The sequence below is a fragment of the Perognathus longimembris genome, chromosome 7, assembly GCF_023159225.1.
Source record: "Perognathus longimembris pacificus isolate PPM17 chromosome 7, ASM2315922v1, whole genome shotgun sequence".
Taxonomy (NCBI): domain Eukaryota; kingdom Metazoa; phylum Chordata; class Mammalia; order Rodentia; family Heteromyidae; genus Perognathus; species Perognathus longimembris.
This window is the reverse complement of record NC_063167.1, coordinates 5044917-5064066: the sequence shown is the minus strand read 5'-3', so window position 1 is coordinate 5064066 and position 19150 is coordinate 5044917. Positions and strand designations below refer to the sequence as shown.

The 19150-nt window shown below is 43.0% G+C and overlaps 1 protein-coding gene across 4 annotated transcripts in view; it reads left to right on the top strand.

Moving 5' to 3' along the window:
- Rere (arginine-glutamic acid dipeptide repeats) overlaps window positions 1-19150 on the top strand; it is a 370202-nt gene that overhangs the window by 267295 nt on the left and 83757 nt on the right. For all 4 annotated transcript variants that reach the window (XM_048350176.1, XM_048350173.1, XM_048350174.1 and 1 more), the window contains one exon: window positions 10714-10812. In XM_048350176.1, coding sequence (XP_048206133.1) covers window positions 10714-10812 — 99 coding nt within the window. The remainder of the gene's footprint in view (window positions 1-10713; window positions 10813-19150) is intronic.

The window sequence follows — 19150 nt, the reverse complement described above, 5'->3', positions numbered from 1 at the left end:
CTGATACACTCTAGCCTTCTGCCCAGTTTCATGTTATATTTTGTTGTTCTTTGATTTCAAGGCTGTGGATACTAGAGGGAGTAAAAATGTGGTTGATTTTGCACTTGTGGCCAGACATAGGTCTTTCTTAGCTGACAAATGATCATCATTCAGGAAAGCCACATGAACAGTCTGGATTCATGAACGGGCCAGCAGCTCTTGTCCTGGTGGACAGAGTTAGACTCATTCTGTGCCACAGCCAAGGGTTCTTACTCAGCAGATTCAGTTGCTACATTCTGAAGAGGCCTCCTCTCCTCAGGAGCAGTTGGCACCCAGCCTTGGCTCTCACCGCACCTGCTTCCTTTGTGTTCTGGGGCTGAATTCAGAAGCCAAGAACAAAAGCAAAGATTTGTTTCTAAGAAGTGAAGTAATTTCTTAGAAACAAAATGTTAGCTAGGTGCCAGGTTCTCACACTTGTAATTCCAGCTACTGAGGAGGCTGGGGTATGAGGATCACAGCTTAGAGCCCGCTCAGGAAAGTTCCCAGCTTAAGGAATTGCAGCTTAAAGCCAGCTGCAGGAAAGTCCATACGACTCTTATCTCCATTCATTACCAAAAAGCTGGAAGTAGAGCTGTAAATGGTAGATCACTAGCTGTGAGCACAAACGCTTAGGGACAGAGCCAGGTCCCATGTTCAAGCCCACAGAACAGGTACAAAAATTTTATAACAAGTTAGCTATGTAAGTGACTACCCATATTTTCATGTGAAAATCTATAGCATAAATGTCTAGCTTTGAAAATTACAAAGCCTCAGATATTAAGATAGCCCTAATCCTTGTGGTCTAAGTAAAGTGAGTAAGTGCCAGAAGCTGTTTTAAGTGGAGAATTTGGCCTAGGTCAATGACTATATATTTTTAAATTAATGTGTTAACATTATTCCATTTATTACTTCAGAATATCCTGTAATATTTTGCCTTTAAAAACTCTAGAAAATGAGAGGATATTAAATATTGGCAAGTTCTAAAACTTACTTTATGGCTCTTACTTTATGGCTAACTAATGTCTTTTCCTAGAACAGCTTGTTAACTCTCTCCCTTGAAGTTTGAATTTCTTGGTTTCTTTAGACCTAAAAATTTCTTTTAAGTCAGGCATAGTGGCTCATACCTATAATCTCAGTGCTTAGGAGGCTGAGTCAGAAGGATCATAAGTTTGAGGCCAGCAGCAGCTACATAGTGAAACCCTGTCTCAAAAATAAATACATAAATAAACTAAGAAGTCAACTCAGACAGTCACGGGCCTGCCTACTGCGTGAGACCCCCTGAGTTCAAGTCTTTGTACCATTTTACACAAAAAATTCCCAGTGATTGTGTGTTGGTGATACATGTCTATAATCCTAGCTACTCAGGAAGCTGAGATCAGGGTTCAAAGCCAGCCCAGGCAGGAAAGTCGGTGAGACTCTTACCTCCAATTAACCACCAAAACGCCAGAAGTAGAGCTGTGGCTCAAATGCTAGAGCACCAGCTTCGAGCACAAAAGCTCTGGGACAGTGTCCAGGAAAACACACACACACACACACACACACACACACACACACACACACACACACACACACACACACACACTTTGATCGCCTTGAGCTAGGTGATCTTAAGTAGGAGAATACCTGCCTTATTAGCATACGGTCCTGTATTCAATCCCCAGTAATGCCAAAAAGAAAAAAAATCTCTAGGTTCCCAACCAGTTGTCAAGATCTCTGTTGTATTTCCATCTCGTTTGTGTCTCTCATCCTGTGTTATAGACTACAGTTCGTGCCTCTAGGGCTGTATAGCTTGTTCTCTTTCCTTAGCTTAGGCATCAAGGACTGTATTTTAACTTAAACAGGTAAATGCACTTCCTAAGGTCAACACAAGGCTAACGGAGTCTCTTGATCTTAAGATAAAATCTGTGGCTTTTCCTCCTCTCCTTGTGTGGTTTCTAGTCCCTTCCCTTTTCAGTAGGCTGTTTCCTAGTACCAGAGATGATCTCAGCTCTTGGTTCATGTCAAACACAGAGCAAAGTTTTTCATTGGATCTAGAGTTAGGAACCCTATAGTGTTTAGTCCTTAACTCTGCAGAATTATCAAGCCTGTGTCTCTGGCACCAGGCTCTGTGGTGTTTGTGTTTTGTGAAGACAGTGTCACATGGAGCCTCAAGATAGGCAGATGGTCAAAATGGCCAAGAGCATTAGTGTTTGTTTTCAGCCACTCACGTACGTGGACTCAGTTGAAGTGCCAACATTTGATGTTTCCTTTTTAATTTTATGGGCTGAGATTTCTCTTCCTATGAGTCTCGAATAGAAACCCCCAGTAGTACTACCTATTTCTGGACACAGTAATATGTGGTAATACTTTGGAATGAGAAAACTGCTAGTTCTTTGTCAGCTTATGGAGATCCAGTTATAAGTGAGATGTGGCCCAGATAGCCACCTCTGTTTTGACTTTCTCCTAAAAAGGTATTTTATTTGCTGCTTGCTGTGCATTATGTGTAGGCAAGGTTACTCATATTACACTGGAGGATGATTTTCAAAACCAGTTATATATGTACATATACAGCATTATCATATGATCAGGACCAAACAAATATTGTGCTTATTATAATTTTAATTTCAGCTTTTAAGCATGTACATGTATCAAATTTATGCCTCAGTACTAGGTCACTGAGGTTGGAGATTGAAATAAAAATACATTAATAACTGTTACTTAAGGTTTAAGAGGGTGTGTTTGTGTGTGTGTGCGCGTGCGCATGCGCCAGTCCTGGGCCCTGAACCTAAGGCTTGGGCCCTGTTGCTGAACTTTTGTGCTCAAGGCTAGCATTTTACCACTTGAGCCACAGCTCCACTTGGGGAGAATTTTTCTTTTTTAACACTTGTCTTGGAAAAATCTTGACAAGGTCTTTTTCATTTATGCTAATATTAGTTGAAGTAATAAAGTCTATGAAGAATTGTAAGATTCATTACAAATCCCACCTTACTTTCCTCTCTGAATTGTTTTGGCAATTTCTTGGCTTGCATACATAGCATATTTTGTTGTTGTTTTGTTTTTTGTTTTTTTGCCAGTTCTGGGCCTTGGACTCAGGGCCTGAGCACTGTCCCTGGCTTCTTTTTGCTCAAGGCTAGCACTCTGCCACTTGAGCCACAGCGCCACTTCTGGCCGTTTTCTATATATGTGGTGCTGGGGAATCGAACCGAGGGCTTCATGTATTGGAGTCAAGCACTCTTGCCACTAGACCATATCCCCAGCCAAATAGTATATTTTGTATAGTAGAAGACTCTGAAATCTTGTATTATTGCTTTTAATGGACTACAGTTATTTAATATTCAGCCTGAAAGCAGGCTACCTCGGCAGGCTATTACTATAGTTATTATAATGTCCATAATTGCAGAGGGAGGCTTTGGTTTTGTAGAAACGGCCAGATGCACTGCCATTTGATCGAAAAAGGTCACGGGAAAAGGGACATTTAAATTAAGTTATAAATTACAATTGAAGAACAATATTTTGATGTGTGAGACCAGAGATGGCAGAGCAGGGAGATGTAATTCATGGGTTCATTATAGAACGGAGGTGCCTGACAGCTGAGCCATGCCAAAAGGAAAATTTATTTGCAACATCACGCAGACAGAAAATGGCAGCTAAGATAAGAAGCCTGAGTAGAAACTTGAAACCTGCTAGTAATACGCAGAGTTTATGCTAATAAGCCTGCCCGAGACCCAGCGATGTTTAATGACTGCTGTAATATAAATGAGGTGTTCGGACATGAGCACATTTTCAATCTTATTTAAATTAAGATGTCGCCCTTGCTCTATAAAATAACATACTTTACAACCAGGCATTAAAGTTGATTCTCTCACCTCGCTTTCCAACATTCAAATTTGCTGAAATTTTAGAATTGTTTAGGCAAGAGAGTTAAAGCTCAGAACAAGATTTCTATCTGTGGCAGCTTTGAAGAAAGATATAATTTAATGTTTATGACAATTCATGAGAAGTTCAATCATGAGTTAATTAAACTGTAGGCAGTCATTAAGTATTATTTATTCTTTTGAGAAGCTTGCCAGTAAAGCACTTATAGATATTAAATTATAGAAAGTAATAAGCAGGGAATGGTTTGTCAGGCAGAGTGAGAGTAGTAGATTTAACTTGGGCAATTATGCAGAAATATGTTTTTCTTCTTGTGGCAGGATCCTTCCTCACTGCTAATCAGAAGAGGTCAGGGGTGGTAACAAGACAGTCTTAGATACACAGTGACTGCCAGCATCTTGGCTCTGTCAAGACTTTGGTTATTTGAACAGTCTTCACGTGATTCCGCTGTTGTAGCTATTTTACATTCCACTGTCTCCTTCCTGCACTGCTCCCCACTCGTTTGAGTTATAGCACTGAGCTTGTGGTGGTGTGCCCCTTAGACAGATGGAACGGAACCCTCCACTCGATTGCTCTGGACAGAGCTTGCTGCAAGTCTGACCATCTGGCCTCCAATCCCATGTGGATGTGAAGTCCGGGGCTGTCACCAGAGAAAGAGAAGGCATTGGAATTCTTGAGAGCTTTTCATTTTGCTTGCAAACTGTGTCTGGCTCTGGTGATTCAGTGAATCAAACCAAGCATTCTTCAGAAGCTTCTATGGTTTTTAGACCCCATATATCCCACCAAGTCCACCAAGCATGTCAGTCCTCGACTCCGCTGTGTCCTCCCAGCTAGACTAGGAGCTGGCCTGTGGAGTGGCTCAGTAGTAGCTCTTTATTTATTGAGTGTTTGGCCATCTCTGAGGCCCATCCATATGTTTGCTTGATCTGGTAACCCCAGGACTTCTGAGTAGAAAGTGTAGTTGAAGAGGACTGGATCCCAATAGGGGTTAAAGTTCAAGTTGATGACCATGAGTGCTCTCTCATGAAAAGATAGGAGCCAAAAACAAGTAAGATACCTCTTTTCTGTGTATACGTTGTGTGTGTGCTTATTCAGAGGTCACCCAGGACAAGATTGCTAGAAAATGGCATGACGGAGCAGCTGCGGGTGCACTTGTGAGGCCTAGTGGATTAGTGAAGAGTCACTTGTGTGGTCCTGTTCCCCAGCCCATGCAGTGGGGAGATAGCTTCCCTCATGTGGAAGCACAGGATGTGGAAAAGAGGCAGGTTTGCAAGTAAGTGTTGCCTTGAGGATTGAATATTAGCCCATGCACACACCCTGTGGTGATGAATTTGAAAGTGACATCCTGCTTTTTGGAGTCCTCCCTCCGAGATCTGGAGCTGATTAGAGCAGGATGTGATGTTTTCCCCACCAGTAGCTTTCAAGATGCTGTACTTTGTAGAGATCTTTTTTGTCAGTTTAGCTCCAAAAGGCACTGTTCTCTGCACCCTTACATTAAAATTGCATTTAATGCCCGATCTGACCAGTCTGCTTGAGTTGCAGAATGAATGGATAGACTGCATACCACCTGTACTTTAATTGTTTTTCCATGGCCACAAAACAAAGCATTTGAGGACTTCCTCCCCACCCCCACCTCCCAGTGTGTGTTGCAATTCCTTCAACAGTCTCTTGTGGAGAAATGGTAGAAACTCTTCTTCCTGCCTGCTTTAGCAGTGTTGGCAAGCATAGCTTCTGTATTCTGCAAGGTCTTGATCATCTCCGTGGTCTTGAGACTTAAAACCCTCAGTTTTTCACAAAATTAAATCATTTAAATTCTCTAAAGCTTGATACTGCATTAGAGGAGAAGGTATTTAATGACAGTTTCTAGAGATTTAATTAAGATAGCTAGTATTTTGATACATTTGCACACTCTGTTTCCCATGGGCAATATAGCTCTTCCTTTAGCCTCATCTGGAGAAAAGTCATAGGGATCAAGAAAATAAACCTTCTTAAAGCAAGGCCTACCTGCTCATGATGCATCGAGCAGAGACAGTAGACCCTGTCCCCTGTCCCTGTGGTAGTGTCAGATGGGACATTGAGACTGATGCATCCTCCTAGACAGCACATGGCCTCCCAGAGGGTGCCCCATCCCTAACTGTCCATTTCTCATGCCCACCTTTCTCCCAGCTCCTAGGAGAAAACCTGGCATAACTGAGCACACAGTGAGTCTGCACTCCAGTCACTTCCCCAGTGTGCTCTAGAGGTAGTCTAACCTGCCGTATGCTGCGTAGATCACAATAACTTCTGGAGTGTTTGAAGTGTATATTTAATAATGCACAGCTAAAGTATAATTGCCTCCTCTCCATCTGCAGGTTTGCTTTGTACTGTTGAGTTCCCTGCAGTTAACTACTGCCCAAATACTCAGTGAAAATCCCAGGTTTTAAATAACTTTTATTTATAGCATGTTGTTATAATTGTTCTATTTTATTAGTAGTTATTAATTTCCTCCTGTGCCTTATTTACAAGTGGAACTTTATCAGTCATTCATTTGGATGTATAGGAAAATGCTGACTGCATACAGGGCCGGTTCTGTCTGTAGTATTAGGTAGGTATCACTCTGATATATTTGTTGTGTTTATGGGATGGAAGGAAATGGATAAGAGTATTTTAAGAGGCTAAGGAGACAATGGATCAAACAGAAGAGAAGGAAGCTCGGATGATCATGAGCCACACCAGGCTTCGTCAGGCAGAGTGTGACCTGGGCCCAGGTAGGAATGTGTTTGGGTTGAGGAGGGTAGCCGTCCTCTGATAGATGCCTCAGCCACTGCCAGGCTCAGCCATCTGGTCACAGAGAGTCCAAAGCTCTACGTAGTTGACTGTAAGTTAGGAATGCCATAGAGACTGATGGCATTTGGTCTTGCTCCAGGCACTCTGCAGTACACTTTTGGAGTAGGTCTGATATTCTTAGGACTAATTTCCTGATACCAAGCACATAAGATGTAAAAATGTAAAATGTTTCTAAGGGGCTGGGAATATGACCTAGCGGTAGAGTACTTGCCTTGCCTATGTGATGGCCTGGGTTCGATTCCTCAGCACCACATACATAGAAAAAGCCAAAAGTGACATTGTGGCTCAAGTGGTAGAGTGCTAGCCTTGAGCAAAAAGAAGCCAGGGACAGTGCTCAGGCCCTGAGTCCAAGGCCCAGGACTGGCAAAAAAAAAGTTTGTGAGTACCTAGTTTTCATCACATTTCATAAGCTACCATGTTCCTTTGGCAAAGCTGTGGAATATTATGGTTTTGGTTATAGCGTAACTGTTTCTTGCCCTCTTCTGAAAGGTTCCTCCTCCAGCTAGAAAATGCTCAAAATGGAGTTGAGACTGCCTTCTAAAAGAGATACCTAAGTCAGATGCCAGTAGCTCTTGATTTGTAATCCTACCTACTTGGGAGGCTGAGACCTGAGGATTGAAGTTGAAGACCAGCACAGGCAGAACAGTCCATGAGACTCTTATCTCCAATTTACTAGCAAAAATCCAGAAGTGGCTCAAGTGGTTGAGTACCAGCTTTGAGCAAAATAGCCAAGTAAGAATGCTAGGCCCTGATCTGGGGGGAGGTGGGGGAGGAGACAAGGAGACAGACAGACATAACATTTCCCAAGTGATTCTTACAAGTGGTCATTATTATAGTGAAATTGAGCAGGAGGATAAATCCCTGTTATACCCAGTGTAATACAGCTAGAATTAGACTCCAGGCCAGACTTCCACATCTCCTAATTATCCTTTGTACTCTAACTCCCTCAGATAAGATGTCATTAACCTTCTTTGGTACCAGTCCTAGGGCTTGAACTCAGGGCCTGAGGGCTATCCCTGAGATTTGTCTCAAGGCTAGCTCTGAGCCACCATACTACTTCTGGCCTTTTCGGAGCAGTCAGTTGGAGATAAGAGTCTCACAGACTTTCCTGCCCAGGCTGGCTTCAAACCATGATTCTCATATCTCACTCTCTTAAGTAACTAGGATTACAGGTATGAGCCCCCAGCGCCTGGCTTGGTATTAGCTTTTTATTAGAAATTTGAATTTAATCAATTTGGTTTGAGCTTAAAATATCACTAAAATATATGCTTTTCAAATTGAATGGGCAGCAATTTTTCTATTTATTCTGTTTCAGTCCACATTATCTTATTTATCCCCATTATATCATAGAGCTTGGCAAATGCCTACTTATTTTAAGAGAGTAGGCAGAGTATGAGTATCTAACTTTTAAGTCTTTTTATACCTGTGAAATATCTGCTGTATTGCAGGGTCTGCAAAACCCTCTGCAGTCAGTGTATGCTGAACAAGCTCAGGTACATGACACTGCAGCTTTGATTGAGTCTGTGTGGGGTCTTCAGCTGAAGGTGATGGTGACTTCTTGTTCTTTCATGCCTTCCTTTAGTACATACTGTGCTAGGCACTGGGGCTGTCTCAGCAAAACTACTACTTGTGTCTGAGTACTCCAGTATAAAGGAAAGGCAGATTTCCAGGGAGGGAATTGGAGGGACAGCTACAGTTTGGAGATGTAGATTGAACACAAGGACCTTTCTGCTTATGTTTGTCTTCATTCCTGCAAGTTGGGGACTGAATGAGAGTGGATGGGAACTGGGCACTGGTGGCTCAGGCCTGTAAGCCTAGCTACTCAGAAGGCTGAGATCTGAAGATCATGGTTCAAAGCCAGCCCAGGCAGGAAAGTTCCTGAGACTTACCTCTAATTAGCCACCAGAAAACTGGAAGTGGAGCTGTGGCTCAAAGTAATAGAGCCTTGAGCTGAAAATTTCATGGACAGCGCCCAGGCCCTGAGTTCAAGCCCCACAACAGACGTGCCCCCCCCCCAAAAAAAAAGAGTGGATGGGGCCCTAGAGACCATCTTAGAGTACCTTTGCAAAGTAGGGGTACTAATACTAAGCACTGCCTGAGGTTGAAAAGCTTCGGGGCTCATTAGTCTGTCTTTGTGTGTGCTGGTTCTGGGGCTGAAACTCAGGCCCTGGGTACTATCTCTTAGGCTTTTTTGCTGAAGGCAATGCTATACTACTTGAACTACAGTTCCACTTCCAGCTTTTTTAGTAGTTAGTTGGACTTTCTTGACTGGGCTAGCTTCATACCACGATCCTCAGATCTCAGCCTCCTGAGTAGCTAGGATTATAGGCATAAGCTTTGGTAAGGGACATCTAGACCTAAAGGCCAGGTATAGACAATTTTCTTGTTGTTGTTGTTTGTCAGTCCTGGGCTTGGACTCAGGGCCTGAGCACTGTCCTTGGCTTCTTTTTGCTCAAGGCTAGCACTCTGCCATTTGAGCCACAGCACCACTTCTGGCCATTTTCTATATATGTGGTGCTGGGGAATCGAACCCAAGGCTTCATGTATACAAAGCAAGCTCTCTTGCCACTAGGCCATATTCCCAGCCTAGACACTTTTCTTTATGTATGGAACATCTTCATTAACACACTGTTGCAAAATTGTTTTCTTTAAATTTTTCGGCCCTTTAAATGTTTTTTATTCTGTGAATTACTACATTTAAAAAATGAAGAAATACTGGAAGGCTGGCAGAGTAGCTCAAATGGAGAGTGCTTGCTTTGTATAGCGAGCATGGTGGGGGGAGGTTGGCTGATGTGGAGAGAACGCCCAAGAATGGGGAACCCTACAGGCTGGGCTTGAGTCTTGGCTCACTTCATGGTTCAGTGAAACCATTAAGCATGTTTACTGCACCTCAGTTTTCTTATCTGCCAAAGGGATGGCTGTAGTTCCTGTTCTATAAAGTCAAATAAGTGACTATTTTCCTGTGATTAGGGAAGACAGCGAGTACATGGCATGTGCTGAGCACTGGGCAGGCCACATGTTCAGCAGATGTTGGCGTTATTGTTCTTCAACACTCCTATTGTTGCCAATGTTTTCTGCTTTGTTTCCTTCATCCCTCCGTTACTGTAATAAACCCCTGAGATGACGCATCTTAATGAAAGGACAGGTTCAGCTTGGCCCATACTTCCAGAGGTTTTCACCCATGCTTCTCAGCCTTGTTAGAAATAGCGTGAGATGTTGGGGTGTCACATAGGAATAAGTATACCAACTCGAAAGGAACTTGGCAAAGCAAAGTTCACTGTGCAGAACTCTGGCAAGCTAGCACACACAGCAGGCAGACTGCTCCTTTTTATCCCTAACCCAGCAGGTCCCGCCCCTCTGCTTGCATTGGCAGAGCTCAGGTTCACAATCTGCAAAAGGATGTGGCTTAATTAACAGAATGTAATTAAAATTCAAGGAGCATTTGACAAGATAGACTAATTAAGGTGCAGCAGGAAAAGAATGCGTGTATATAACTAAAATGTAATTAGCAAGGGCCAGGCTACATGGCCCAAAGCAGGAACTTGTCAGAAAAACAGTTCAAAGGTTAACAGAAAGGAAGCAAACTACTCTGATAGAAAAGATGCTGTTCTCACAGCCTGTATCCTTTGTGAGAAAATTGCTCGCCCAGTGGTGCCTGAGAAGCAAAGAAAAAGGAAGGAAGAGACTTGGGTCCCACAGTCACCTTTGTGGGCTCACTCCTCTGACCTAAGAATATCCCTTGGAGCTTATCTCTTCAGGTTCTCACCCCCTCATAGTAGCACCCCGCACCAAGCCTTCCGCACACCAGTCTGCGGGGACATTGCAGATCCAATGTAGCATCTCCCACAGCAACAGACACTGGGGCAATTGAGGCCAAGAACAAATTACCATGCTGATCAAGTCTGTATCACCTTTCATGATTCTTGTACTACAGAGAGTAACACAGGACTTGTCTTTTATTGATTTGCCTCGAGGTCTGCTGTCTGGTAAAAATAACTAATATTCTTGTTGTCTTAGCTCCATGAAAGCGGTTATGATGCTGGCAAAGCCCTGCAGCGCTTGGTCAAGAAGCCCGTGCCCAAGTTGATCGAGAAGTGCTGGACTGAGGATGAAGTGGTGAGCTTGGACCACATTTGCTTTGTGTTGTGGGGCAGAGGAGCATTCCATCCCCTCAGGGCTCTCCCTGAGGAGATCGTCAGATACAGCTCTCATTCAAAAGGGAAAAGCCTCCTAGCCACTCAAGAGGCTGAGATCTGATGATCCTGGTTTGAAGCCCGCCCAGGCAGCAAAGTCCATGAAACTATCTCCAATTAATCACAAAAAAAAAAAAAAGCCAAAAGTGGAGTTGTTGCTCAAGTGGTAGAATACTAGCCTTGAGCAAAAACACCTAGGGACAGCACCCAGGCCCTAAGTTCAAGCCCCACAACAGACAAAAAAGGGGGAGACAAAAGAGGAAAGTACCTTTAAGCCTCATAATTGTATTGATAGACTTGATTTTAGTCAGATGAGGTTTCATGGCTGATGGGAGAGATTCCCCCAAGTGTCATGAAGAAAAGAAATGTATAGTTCCTAAGAAAAGTTAATTTGGGTTTGTTTTGGGTATAAGTTTGCTATGGTAACTCCTTCTTTTAAGATGTGAGTATGTCAGTCCTATTCCACATAACTTAGAGTAACTTGGTGATTCAAATTTATTTTGAGGACTTAACCTACTGAAGACCATTAATCAAAAGCAGGAAGTAGGGCTGAATATGGCCTAGTGGTAGAGTGCTTACCTTGCATACATGAAGCCCTGGGTTTGATTCTCCAGTACCACCTATATAGAAAAAGCCAGAAGTGGCACTGTGGCTTAAGAGCTTTTGTGCTAGCCTTGAGCAAAAAGAAGCCAGGGACAGTGCTCAGGCCCTGAGCCCCAAACCCCAGGATGGGGGGTGGGGGTGTGGGGGGGCAGGAAGTATAGGCTTGATTAAATAGGAAGTGGATTTGACATGCATTTCTTTGGCTATGGCCCATTAAAGAAGATGAGGCGAGGTTAAGCATGATAGTACATGCTTTTAATCTCAGGTACTCAAGATGGAGACTGGAAGATCATAGTTTGAAGCTAGCCAGGCAAAGTTAGCATGAAACCCTATCTATTTTTTTTTTTTTTTTGGCCAGTCTGGGGGCTTGAACTCAGGGCCTGAGCACTGTCCCTGGCTTCTTTTTGCTCAAGGCTAGCACTCTACCACTTAAGCCACAGCACCACTTCTGGCCTTTTCTATATATGTGGTGCTGAGGAATTGAACCCAGGGCTTCATGTATACGAGGCAAGCACTCTACTACTCTACTACTATTCTCAACCCATGAAACCCTATCTTAAGAAATGAAGCTGGGTGTGCTGATGCTTGCTTATGGTCCCAGCTACTGGGTAGGAAGATCATGGTTTAGCAGAGTTAGCATGAAGGCCTTTGGAAAAACTAAAAGCAAAAGGAAGAGTTCAATTCCTCAGTACCAGCAAAGAGGGGAGAAATATGCCCACAAATAAAGGCTAGAAAACCCACATCTCACATCCTACACATCTCACACAGTTCTGTCTGCATTGGGTGAATTACAGAAGGTATTGCTGGAATGCTATACAGATACCTTCTGCTTTCATAAACAGTGTCCAGTGCAGATATTACTGCTTGACCTTTGCCCTTCAAATGAAACTGAAACACATCAGAGATTCCAGGTTCCTCACCTACATTTTAAAGCATGCGAAAGGAGAATGCTTAGAAATCGCATGTGCTTTCTTGTACGAGTGGAATGGCTCATGAAATGCTATGTTCTGAGTGGGGAAACTATCCCGTCAGTGTGTCAGGGGAAAACAGAAAAGGATGAACGAGAATGGAACAGCTGGGTGTGGGTGCTAGCTTAGGGGAAGGCAAGAGCTTCATGAAATAAGGAGGAGATGAGAATCCTGAGCCCTGAGGGAAAGCAGGCTTGGCCTGGGCAAGAAATAGGAGGGGGGCTGGGGTACAGTGAGGAGAGGGTGCGAGGGGAGAGGGTTGTCCTGCAGGATGGGTCAGGCATGGCCTGTAGACTCCTGGAAGGGTACTGTGTTGTGCATAGCTTGTGGGAGCCGCGGGCTCCAGTGGAGTTAGCACAGGCGAGCAATATGGTGGCACAGTGATGGTGAGGGGCCACCAAGGTCTGGGGTGCACACCATGACACGGCCAAAAGCATTTCAAGTTCAGACCAAGGCCAGTGCAAAGCCATTCCCCTCATGCTATCTCTTTGACCCCAAACCTATTTGCGTGGTAAGGAGTGGGGAGATTTTAAGTTCTTCAAAGGCTTGACACAAGATGGTGAAAAGGTCAGAACTTTTATTTTCTGCCAGGCCAGCCTCGCAGCTCAGGTACCCTGATGGCTGTTCTTCTCATTCCTTGCTGCTTTTCTGTGTCTCCTGGCAGTCCCCTCCCATCCCTCCTGGGTCCCAGACCTCAGGAACCTGTCCAGTGCACAGCCCAAGGCCTCTCTCCTGCTTTGCCTGTGGAATCAGCTCCTGTCTGGCCCCATGGTGCCAGTGTCCCTGAGTTGAGGGGTAGGGGCACCTCCAGCCTTGGACCCAGCCCAGCTATTGTTTTGCAAACATAGCAGGACTGGAGTAAGAACACCCTAAACACAGGCTGATTCTTTTTTGTTGTTGTTGTTAGTCCTGGGATTTGAACTCAGAGCCTGGGCTCTATCCCTGAGCCTCTCTGTGCTCAATGCTAGCGTTCTACCACTTGAGCCACAGCACCACTTCTGGCCTTTTCTGTTTATGTGGTACTGAGGAATCGAACCTAGGGCTTCACGCATGCTAAGCAAGCACTCTACCTCTAGGCTACATTCCCAGCCCCACAGACTGATTCTTAACTGCACAAGTTTGATTCGGTTCAGGCTCATTTTCACCGTGTTTGCTTCTTGTTTCAAGAGTCATTTTGGTCCTTCTTCAGCCTTCACAGAGCCTCGGGATCAGATGGTTCTCTTCTTTGTAAAAGTGAAGTTTCACCACCAAAACCTAGATTGTACTTCAGAGACACTGAATGAATAATTGCTAAGCTGAGGGAACTCAAGGGCCACAGGCAGTCCCTTCCACCCTTAGCCTGCCACATTCAGGGGGCCCCTTCTTTTGGGGTTCCCACATTTTCTCACCCCAGGAATCATAGCAGTAAGCAAAACAAATGTGCCCTAACACAGTTTCCCCATACACTTGGAATATTCTGGTATTTTTATACTAATTTGATCTAGCTACCTAGTGTGTAATGTAGCTGCAACCCTCACCAGTGACATGCATGCATGGAGTTGCTCTGAAGCAGCTGCTGCTATGGGTGGGGACACCTGGACTGAAGGTGAGGAGGCCTCTGCAAAGCTCATTCTTGTGCCTGTCCTGTGGCCCTTGTTCCTTGTTCTCAACCTGGCCTCTGGTGTCCACCTAAAGGCAGCCAGTCCTTGGCCTCTTCACACTTACCTTGGTTCTGTTCATTCCTCACAGTCTGCCATTATTTGTTGATCACCATCTTGGTTTGTAAACTTGTTTGGCATGGGGACTTAGTAAAGGTGAGGATAATGTGATCATTTTCAATATAGCATTTAAAAACTTGTCGTGTTTATACATTGACATAAAAATCTTTTATATAAGGGGTGGTAGGGGCATGGCTCAAGTGGTAGACCACCTGCCTAGCAAGCCTACGGTCCTGAGTTTAAATCCCTGTATGTCCAGAAATTAGGCCTTAAAAAAAAAAAAAAAAGCACTGTCTCGAAAAAAAGAAACTATCTTGAAAATAACCACTTAGGGGCTGGGAATATGGCCTAGTGGTAGAGTGCTTGCCTCACATACATAAAACCCTGGGTTTGATTCCTCAGCACCAAAAAGCCAGAATTGGTGCTGTGGGTCAAGTGGCAGAGTGCTGGCCTTGAACAAAAAGAAGCCAGGGACAGTGCTCAGGCCCTGAGTCCAAGGCCCAGGACTGGGGAGAGAGGGGGTGGGGGGGAGGGGAGGGAGGGAGGAGACAGGAAATACTTAAACAAAAGCAGAAGGGCCGGCTAAGCAACCAAGTCTAGGAAGTGTTGAGGCTGATTTCAAACCTTAGGACCAAACCTTTTTTTTTTTTCCAGGTAGAATATTGGGGGGAGAGCAAACTGTGGCTTGCACACGATAGAGGTACATGGAGATAGAGGAGAGAGAAGGAAGAAGAGAAAAAGAGAGAAAGGGAGTAAGAGAGAAAAAGAAAAAGAAAAAGAACAGAAAAAGAGAGTGGGGATTCTTGTTGAGCCCAGGACCAAATATGCACCTTTCTAATTGAAGTTGCTTAGGATTGAGATTCTTAAATATTGTTTCTCTGATGCCAAGTTTGTGCCAATTTGTGTGATTCTAGACCACTTACCACCAGTGAATTCTGCTTTTCGTAGTGTGACTTTGAGAAACACCTTGGTGGCTAGCTCATACCTTATTTTTGAGGCTGAATGAACTGTGTCAGATCAGAGAGGCCCTTTGGTAGATCTCTGGAGCTTTGCAAATACGATGGATGGTATGGGCAAGGATAGAGTCAAAGGAATGGTTTGATGCTGCCTGCAAGAGTTTTAGTAATGGTTAACCAGTTCCACATAGGAGTGTGCTGAAAGCACTGGTCCTTTTCAGGAACTCATCCAAACTGGTAGAATTTATGAAGAGAAAAAGGAAGAAATACAGATCAAAATGTTAAAAAAAAAATCTGAGATTATTAGGTTTTTAATTAAACATGATGAACACATTTGAATATACACAAAGGCCCCAGGCCGAACTGCACCTAATCGAAACAGATTAAGTCACCCTTCCATGCCTGGCTAGTTATTAATTCTGTTTATTTATGCATGCAGGCTGAAGGGAGCATTTGTTGCTGTTGTGCTGTTGCTTACTGCACTGGGATTCCATTGCTGCTTGATGCTGTGCTCTTAATTAGCATTCAGCTGTTGGTTATGGAAATACTGGGATGCTAATTGAATTCTTTTTAAAATTCAGGGCCTGCATTTTCCTCCTGAAAAATGCAGTTTGGCCTAACTTGCAAGGTTGTAAGATTGGAGACTCCACTGAGAAGCGGAGCCTTTGCTCCTGTCCTGCCAGCTGTTTGGTTTTGAAATTATTTTCGTGTTGAATTAGCATTCAGCAAAAATCCAGGTGTTGCTCAGGTGAAGGCTTTCTTGCTTCCAATATTATAGCAGGATGTTTCCATTTTAACCGGGGTGACTGTGGCTCTTATCTTGAAATAGTCACCCATTAAATATTTTATACCAAATTTGATGTCATATATCAATGTGAACAAGCTAGATATAAATAAGCTCTGACTTTTAATCCAAAGAGTTAATCCACCATGGTGATAAACCTTAATTGTCCATGTATATAGATTTATTTACAGGTTCATGAATTTTTAAAACATCTAGCACTTTCTTCAATTTAAATCCCAGTTTATCATAAATATAAATGGAAATTCTCCTTTCAAAGTTGATATGACATAGCAAACAAATTTTCTGAACATTTGTAATCCAGTGAACCCTTCAGCTGGTCAAGGAATTACATGTCCAGCACACACAGCTATTTACATGGTGTCTTTCCCCAGAAGCATCTTCAGAGGCCTTTGTTATGCCCTTTTGGCAATGTGTGCTTGAGAAAACATTATTTTTATTGTTCACTCCTTCAAGCCAGGCAGCTGGATGTGCCAGAAGACAGAGCTGCTTAGTGGGGCAAAAATAAAATGAATTTTATTTGCTGTCTGCATGTCAGCTGAAGAAAATGGAATTCACAGCAGAGTCAAAGTTGAGGTTCAAAGCCGGAGGCTGCGGGGGAGGTGAGAGCAGAAGAGGGGACCGTACAACCAAATGGGAGAGAGGCACACATGGCCGGCCAACAGCAGCCTCAGCTGGCTCCCGGCCCCCTTTTAAAACCTTACTACAACCTCAGTGGAGGAGAAGGCTTGGCTGTGTGGTATTTATTTCAGGAATGGTAAATGTATGTAGTCATTCGGAAATGTTGATGATAAGAGATCCTCTGCTGGTCATCTAAATGAATCCATTTTCTTCTTTGTAAATTTTCATGCACATTTTCCTATTGTTAGAATGTGCTCAAAAGGAATTAAAACATTATCAGTAATGTACCATGGAAAATTTACTTGTGGATTTTGTATGTTTATTGAACCTTGATTGCATAATACATGTGGTTGTGGCTTTATTTATTTGCCACTCATGGGCCTAGGCATTGTCTCTGAGATTCTTTGGCTTAAAGCTAGCACTCCACCACTTGAACCACAGCTCCACTTCCGTTTTCTGGTGGTAATTGGAGGTAAGAGGCTGGCTTAGAACCTCCATCCTCTCAGATCTCAACCTCCTGAGTAGTTAGGATTACAGGCATGAGCTCCTGGCACTCAGCAGCTTTGTACTTTTGTAAGTTTAGATTTGGATACATGCAAATGGAGCTGTTACATTCAGACTTTGACTCCATATTTTTGCTTTGTAGCCAGACTAACCACAAACACACTCGTTGCCTCAGCCTCTTGAGCTTTCATTTTATTTTGGATTGCGTTGGGTTTTTTTCAAGGTGCGCCCCCCCCCCCCCCATAGAATTTTGCTCTGTAGTTCAGGCTGGCCCTGGACTCAGCAGCCATCCTATCTCTGCCTCTGCAGTAGTGAGATTATAGGTGTGCAACATTGTACCCATCTTGAAAATTCATACTTTCTAAAGAAATTGTAACCTGAAAATATTTATACTTCTCTTGGAAAATATGCTATTAACCTAAAATATAGATGTCATATATGTAGTGCACCACACAGTAAGTACTTAATAAAATTTTAAATGAGTCAAAGTGGATTTTTCTCTCTACTAACTACTATCCCTTCAATTTTACAGTACATCTGTACTGTTTCTAATGAACAGTTGCATTCTTAAATGTAACAGTATGGAAAATAAGATAAATAAAAATATCATCTAACTATACATGTATCATTCATGCATATATCACTCTATATGTTATTCACCTATACTAAAAGTCAGTCCTTAGTATTGAAAAGGAAAAGTACAGCTTTATGTGATTTTCCTAATCCAGTATTGGTAAAATTGGACTCTTTCCTGTGACTTGCTCTCATCAGCTTTTGAACCAAATCCTGTTTAAGGAAGTCAGTAGTAGACAGAGTGGAGTTCATTGTCAAGTCCTTTTGGAAATGAGACAGTGAATTAAAAATCAATTATATGTGTAGGAAAGATGGTATAAAACAATCAATTTTGTCAATTAGTTTGCACAAAGATTTTACTGTTTAACAAGTTGTAAAGAGAAACGTATCTTTTCAAACCTAGAGTGAATGAGAAAAGACAAGCATTAGGAGGAAAGAGAGGTTTTAAAATTCAGTATCTCATGTCAGTCAAGGTTGCCTCTGGGTTAAATGTACAAATTCAGCTGTGACCTTGTCTTCACATGACATTAATGTCCATGCTTTTTCTTTACCCTGTGGTCAAAGTAATTAGCATGCCTGTTTTTCTTTCTAAGCACTCAGCCTTTCTCTCATATTGTTTAATCAGTGATGTTTCCAAAAACTGATTATCATCTAGCTGTGCTTTTAGCTAATTTTTTTTTCAAGTGTTGTTGCCCAGGGATCCACGTGGAAACGTGTGCTTGTGGCCCTGTTTAGGCCTTGAGCCGTGCAGGCTGTGCAGAACAGAACCAAGGTGCCTGCCCAGAGAGCAGAAGCGAACCCTGAATTACTCCTTGCTGGTGCTCAGCACAGTGGCTTCAAAGCAAAGGTTACTCTGTATGGGGAATTTTTCATTTTTGCTTGGGGCACCTTGGGGGTAGTCTTCCATTTCAAAGATTCATGAATATCAGGGTGAGAGGTTGTTGAAGCCATGTTTTCCATCTCATTTTCAAGGGTGTGCTAAAAAAAAATGGAGATAGAATACACTTGGAGCCACTGGGTCATCTTTCTCTGTTCATTTAAAAAAATGAGAACAAGACACAAGGGGACTTGAGAGATTGCATTTGTTCTCCTGTAGACTGAGTGGTTATTTTATAAATGAAGAGGATGGAAACTCCTTTTCTTCTGCAGTTTCTAAGCAACAGGACAGAGTCAATTTTAATGTGTGTGCTTCAAACATTCTATGTATAGGGACATCAGAGCCTTACATTTTCACCAATGAGATGTATTAGTTGCTAACTGGAATTCAGCATTGGGAGAAAGAAATAAGAGGTTAAGAAAAAAAAAAAAGAATCCTGTCATGCAAAGATGTAACTAATCTGATTTCTCTGTACTTCTGTCTTAAATCTAAAGCCTCTCTGGGGCAGAATAGAGGTAGGGATGGCGTCCAGTGCTAGGTTGACTCTCGTGCCCCCTTCACTAGAGTGCCAGCCTGTTGTTTGGATCTTCATTAAAAAGCACTTCCTTACTCTTCTTTCTCTTAACCCTTTGTGTGCTGCTATGGGATACCTAAGCCTGA